The 6,045-nt window shown below is 53.4% G+C and overlaps 1 protein-coding gene across 4 annotated transcripts in view; it reads right to left on the bottom strand.

The window, feature by feature from the left end:
* Positions 1-1,469: 1,469 nt before the first annotated feature.
* The window catches only part of SH2D3C (SH2 domain containing 3C), a 31,962-nt gene continuing 27,386 nt past the window's right edge, over positions 1,470-6,045 (bottom strand). For all 4 annotated transcript variants that reach the window (XM_067040667.1, XM_059072585.2, XM_059072587.2 and 1 more), the window contains 5 exons: positions 5,622-5,737; positions 4,906-5,077; positions 3,980-4,091; positions 3,404-3,610; positions 1,470-2,087 (listed from right to left, as the gene is read on the bottom strand). In XM_067040667.1, the coding sequence (XP_066896768.1) occupies positions 1,912-2,087; positions 3,404-3,610; positions 3,980-4,091; positions 4,906-5,077; positions 5,622-5,737 (783 nt within the window). In that variant the 3' untranslated portion in view covers positions 1,470-1,911. The remainder of the gene's footprint in view (positions 2,088-3,403; positions 3,611-3,979; positions 4,092-4,905; positions 5,078-5,621; positions 5,738-6,045) is intronic.

Below are 6,045 nucleotides of genomic sequence, written 5' to 3'. Positions count from 1 at the left end.
GCCCAGAAGGTGGTCTCCAGGGGGAGCCCGCGAACCGTCCAATCCAGGACTGCGGGCTGAGTTTCCATGGCCACGGTAACTAGGGGACCATCACAGTAGCTCCGAAAGAATAATAAATGAAGGATTATGACCACAAAGGGTGACGTAATAATTGTAGCAAAAACTTGTGCGGCACCTTACGCTTGCAAAACACCTTTTCTGTGCTCTTTTTTTCCTTTTATATGATAAAAGAGCGCTAATAGCTTTTGGTGAGCACCTACTATGTACCGTTAACGTTAGGTGCCTTATATATCTTATGATAACAGTACCTGTCATATAGAGGAATGGTGATATTTCAGTGAGGTACAGGCATGTGAAGTGTTTTGGCTCACAAAGTAATCAATAAATGATCACTGAAAATACATTATGGGACTTCCCTTGTGGTCCAGTGGTTAAGACTCCGTGCTTCCACTGCAGGGGGCACGGGTTCGATCCCTGGTCAGAGAACTAGGATCCCACATGCCGCATGGTGCGGCCAAAAGAAAAAAAAACCATTATGTACGAAACATGGCAATCCCTTACCTAGCAACTACTGTGCATTAAGTGCTTTAACAGCAACCCAAAGGGATCAGTTCTGTTACTGTTCCCATTTTATTGAGGAGGAACTTAGGGCCCAACAGGTTAAGCCCCTTATCCAATGCCACCCAGCTAGTGAACTGAGCCCAAGTCTGGCTGCTGCCGAATAATGCACTGTGTTATCCATCCTCTCTTGGTCAAAGGATTCATAAGGTAAAGGACCCCAGACGTTTCAGATTCAGTGAACAGGCTCCCCAGGCCTCCAGCCTGGCCTGGAATCATACTGATCCACGTTGCCTACCTCCCCTCCCCATGAAATCAAGACAACTGCCTTCATGGCCCTCCTCAAAGATTTCCTGCCTACCCACCTGACACACACACACACACACACACACACACACACACACACACACACACACGAAGACTTCTGGGGCCACGTTTCAAAACTTGAAGTTAGTAGTTCCCACTGTTGAGAAAAGGAAAGAACTCCAGGCGAGGACACCCAGGTTCCAGCCTTCCTCATTCTGCTGCTGTGACCCAGGGCAAGTCCCTTCTCCCTCCAGTTCCATTTTCCTGAGGGGAGCTGGAATCTCAGATTTCATAAAGCCCTTCCACCCAAACATCTAGGATCCTGGGTTGCACATTTGTGGGATGCTTTGCTGTGGCAGGGAATGGGGAAGGAGCAGGGCAGGTCAGCATTTCTCCTACTGGTTGGAATTAGCTGCTTATCTCCCCTCTGGTCTGTGAACTCCCCCAGGACAGGGACTGGGTTTTAAGAATTGGCTGTAACTCTGGCTCCTGGTACAACCGGGAATGTTTCAAGTGCTAAATAAGTATATGTTGAATGAATTTTTCCACCTTTCACCCGAGAAGAGACGCTTCCTTCTACCCCAAAGCCCCCTGAGAGACAGAAGAAAGAGTCATAAAAGTTTATTATATGAAAGAAAGAACACGGCTTCTGTACATCTATTTACAGAACAGACAGATGTATTTACAGCCAGAGGGAGGCCTTGGTGTCAGTGAGGGGGTGGGGGGAGGTGCCTGGAGAAGAGTGAGGAGGTGTGAGAAGCCTCCCGTGGCTCAAATACAGGGCACCTCAGCAGGAGGGGGACAAGCGGAAGCTGCAGGGAGAAACAGAGGTTCCAGTTCTTCCTGAAGGAAAACTTGGCGAGTGAGTAGCAGGCGGGATGGAGCCCAGAGTCCACGCAGGACCCTGGAGGTGCGAGGGAGTTCCTGGAGTTGAACCCAGAACGTTCTCGGGCTGATCACAGTGTCCCTGGGGTGCTCTGGGGAAAGGTCTGTGCCCTTCTGTCCCTGTTGCTGCCCGCAGCTGCAGAGGGGAAGGGTCCACGGGGGTCACAGCTCGCTGGAGCGGACGGCAGGCTCCAGTTTGTGGGACAGGGCAGTGAGGACCTTGTCGAACTTCTCATAGCGCCGGGCCTGGCTGCTGCTGGCGCCCTGGCTGCCCCAGAGGAGGCGCATCTGGAACTCGGTACTGAACACCTCGAGGAGCTCTGGCCGGGCCTGGAAGCCTGCAGGGTGGGGCACCGGGGTCAGGGAACCGCCATCCAGCTGGGGAGGCTGAGACTCCCACTCAGAGCCACCACATGCCTCAGGGCCTCATTCCAAGGGACCTCCCCCCACCTCCACCAGGGATCCCACAAGGTTTGCTGACGACCACGACCAAGCAGTTTAGCACCCAGTCCTTGTCCTACTATTTGCAACATATAATTTAAAAATGACTAGAAGATAAAATATTAAAATTAATTTTGGGGGGGGAGATTTTTCTTTTCTCTTTTATATTTTTCGGTAACTTCCAAAATTTTTCCTAAGAAATGTATATACATTTTGTAAGTAAATGTAAAGAAAATAGTTTCTTTTTTGTCCTTTCTGAAGAAGAAAGGCAGGAAAGACATATGCCACATGCTCACGGCATTTACCTCCAGGTAATTGTTGGTGATTTGTTTTATCTCGGTTTTGCTCAGCTGTTATTTCCAATTGGTCTACAGAGAACTTTCGTGACTTAAATACTGCCTAGAAAAGTAAAAGGTGGATTATCTGAAGATATTATCTCTCTGCTCCTTCCACAAGGAGGAATTCTACTTTTTTAAAAATTAATTTATTTTTGGCTGTGTTGGGTCTTTGTTGCTGTGCGCAGGCTCTCTCTAGCCGCGGTGAGCGGGGGCTACTCTTCGTTGTGGTGCACGGGCTTCTCGTTGCGGCGGCTTCTCTTGTTGTGGAGCACGGGATCTAGGTGTGCGGGTTTCAGTCGTTGTGGCTCGTGGGCTCTCGAGCGCAGGCTCAGTAGTTCTGGCTCGCGAGCTTAGTTGCTCCGCAGCATGTGGGATCTTCCTGGACCAGGGCTCGAACCCGTGTTCCCTGCATCGGCAGGTGGATTCTTAACTACTGCGCCACCAGGGAAGCCCAGGAGTTCTACTTTTTGACTCGACTGTGAGCTCCTTGAAGGCAGGGCCGGTCTGCCTCAGCCCCAGGGCCCCATGCCGAGTGCTTTGTAAACAACCTTGTCAAGTAGGACTGTTAGGATGCCCACTTCACAGATGAGAAAGCTGAGGCTCAGAGAAGCTAAGATACACAGCTATGGTGCTCTTTGAATCATCTCTCTGTCCCCCGCACCCAACCTGGTGCCTGCCACTAACAACTGCTTGTCCGACTGCTGAATAAGTGAAGAAAAGGGGTGAGAAAAAGAAGTCAGGGAAACATGCAGGAAAGAGGGATGGAGAAATGCGAAGGGGTGTTTGGAGGAGAGGGGAGAGCAAGTCATGCGGAGGGAGGCCCAGGCTGGCTGGATCAGTGGCGGGACCGCCCCCAGTTGCGACCCATGACTCACCCTGCAGCTTGACCTCGGCATTGGTGTGATACAGGCCGCCGTGGTGTGCCACGGTGCGGGCGGCCTCCAGGTGAGCCAGCACCACCTCCACACCGTGCTCTGTGCTGCCCCAGGGCTCGGGGCCCTCGGCCGGGGCGGAGTCGCACTCCAGCAGAGTGATAAGCGGCAGCACGTGAGGAAACGTGGTGTTGCTCAGTGGCGGGCCTTCTGCAGGGAGGGACACACGGTGCTTAGAGGTCTCCCAGGGCCCAGCCGTCCACCGCGGCCCCAGAAACCGAGGATGTTTTAGGAGAAAGGGCCTGCCTGAGGTCCTAGAGAGAGCCCCCAGGGATTCTGACTCCCGAGACAAACCCTTCGGGGTCCTCCAGCGGAACCCACTGCAGCCTTGGCCAAGCTCAGGGGATGAGGCTGGACCTGGACGTGGCACACACGGTTGCCAGATGCAGAAAGTGAGTGCGGGAACAGCCTGCACAAAGCTCAGTCAAGCCCTCATCATCCTCCCCACGGGGAGAGTCTTTGCTGGCCCAGAGAGGGCCGGAACCTGTCCAGGGTGACATAGCAAGGTGGGAGAGGTACCTTTGCCTTCATTGAGGCTCTTGAGAAATGGCTTGAGCTTCTTCTCGTAGAGGATGGCTCCCTCCGTGTGTCGCTGCCGCAGAGTCACCCACGTCTGCTCCAGCCGGGCAATCTGGGGAGACCAGAATGTGAGCGACCGGCCAGGGAAGGGGCCCGCTGGGGCCGCAGGTCACCCGGCCAAGCGGACACCCAGATGTGCCATAGTAAGTGTTAGTATAGTCACCGTTCATGAATCTGGGACTGTGCTGACTGCTTTTCACACGTTTCCCATGAAGCCCTCCCAACAACCCATTTGACAGATGGGGGAACTAAGGCTCAGAGAGGGGAATGACTTGCCCAAGGTCATTCCAAAAATAAGTGGCAGAGCTGGGAGTTGAGCCACTGCTCTGGGACCCTGCTGTCACTGTTGACGAGACAAAGGAGAGGAAGTGTAGTGTGGATGAGGTCCGGGCTGTGAAGTTAGACAGACCTAGTTTTTTCAGCCTCTGAATGTGACTTCAGGCAAGTACTGCTCTGCCTCAGTTTCTCCATAAGTGAAATGAGAACAGTTAAAGGCACTCCCTTCATGAGATTTTTTTTTGAGGAATCAGTGCTTCTAAAGTACTCGATGTAGCACCTAGCATATAGTCAGTGCTTGCTAAATGAGTGCCGTTTCATATTTATTCTTTAAACTCATATAATGCTCCTCATTCATTTTACAGGTAGGGAAACTGAGAGCAAGGAAAAGGGAAGACTTTGTCTGGGAGCAGGTCAGCACTCAGAACTGAGTCAGGACTCAGTTCTCCCAGTTACCCCGTCACCGATGCTGCCTAGAAGGTCACAAAGTTCTTCCTGATTCAATATACAGCTATCCCAAAGGAACACATCCCAGGGCTCCTCCGGACAGAGACTAGCTTATGCCCAGCTCTACGTGGGCCCCTCAGTACCTGGGCCATATCCAGGGCGCCCATGACTGCAGCGAAGCTGAACATGTTGCCCATGGTTCCCCGAAGCTCGGCCGCCAGCTGGATGGTCTTGTGCAGAAGAGCGGCCCGCTCCTCAGCGGAGCCCGTGCAGCCCAGGATGTCCACCGCCAGCATGATGGACATGGTGTGGAACCTGTCGGAGCAGCCAGGTCAGAGGGGCGGGGCCAGGGACCTAGGGTTGGGGGTCCTTGTGGTTGAGAGCCGAGGGGCGGAGGGCGGAGCCAAAAGCGAGAGATTGTAAAGGGTCAATGAGATTAGGGGGCGCGGCCAGAGTGAGGAAAAGCAAAGTTAAGGGCTCCTGATTGGTCAGTATAAGTCAGGGGGCGGGGCCAGAGGCTTGTGACCGATCCGCGGAAATCATCGGAAATCATCTGGTAGAGCTGTTCTAAGAAAGAAAAGGAGAGAGGCCAGAGCTGATGAGAGGGCCAAGGCTCACAGATTGTGATCGGTCAAGAGGATGCAAAATGTGAATTCGGAGATAAAGGACTCGGTCTTTGGGAAACCAAGATTACTTGGAGCTGGATATGGAGAAGGAGCGATTGGTCAATGGGATAGGGGGCGTGGCCAGAACCCCTGGGAGGCGGGGTGAGAGACTGTGATTGGCCAACCGGCCACAGCGAAGGGCCGCGCGGTAGCCCAGGGGGTTCCCCGTGAGTCCCCTTGTGTACTCGCCTTACCTTTCCAGCAGGTCTAGTCGTAGCTGCCGGCCATGGGGGAGAGTGAGCAGCTCCATGCCCCAGCGGACTCCCATTAGGGTCTGCATCTCCTTGGTAACGCCCAGTATCCTAGCAACCTACAAGGACGCCCAGAGGGCTGATTAATTTTCTGTCACGGCTAGCTCAGGCCATCTGGGAGTCAGGGAGCTTTATCTTGGACGGCAGCCTGGCTGGGAGGCTGGGTTTGAATTCCAGCTCTCCTGCTAACCCTCCGACATGGAGCAAAATGAGCCTCATTCTCCCCATCTGTGAAACACGGGATAAATGGGAAAATGCCCAGAGGTGTCTGACATGGGCCAGAGGTGCCCAGGACACCCTTATTCCAGAAGGCAAACCTGAGGTCCGGTGGGGAAAGGGCTTGTCCAAGGTCACACAGTGGGCCTAG

The sequence above is a fragment of the Kogia breviceps genome, chromosome 8 (assembly GCF_026419965.1).
Source record: "Kogia breviceps isolate mKogBre1 chromosome 8, mKogBre1 haplotype 1, whole genome shotgun sequence".
NCBI lineage: Eukaryota > Metazoa > Chordata > Mammalia > Artiodactyla > Physeteridae > Kogia > Kogia breviceps.
The sequence above is the reverse complement of the archived record's forward strand: the minus strand, read 5'-3'. Positions and strand labels throughout refer to the sequence as shown.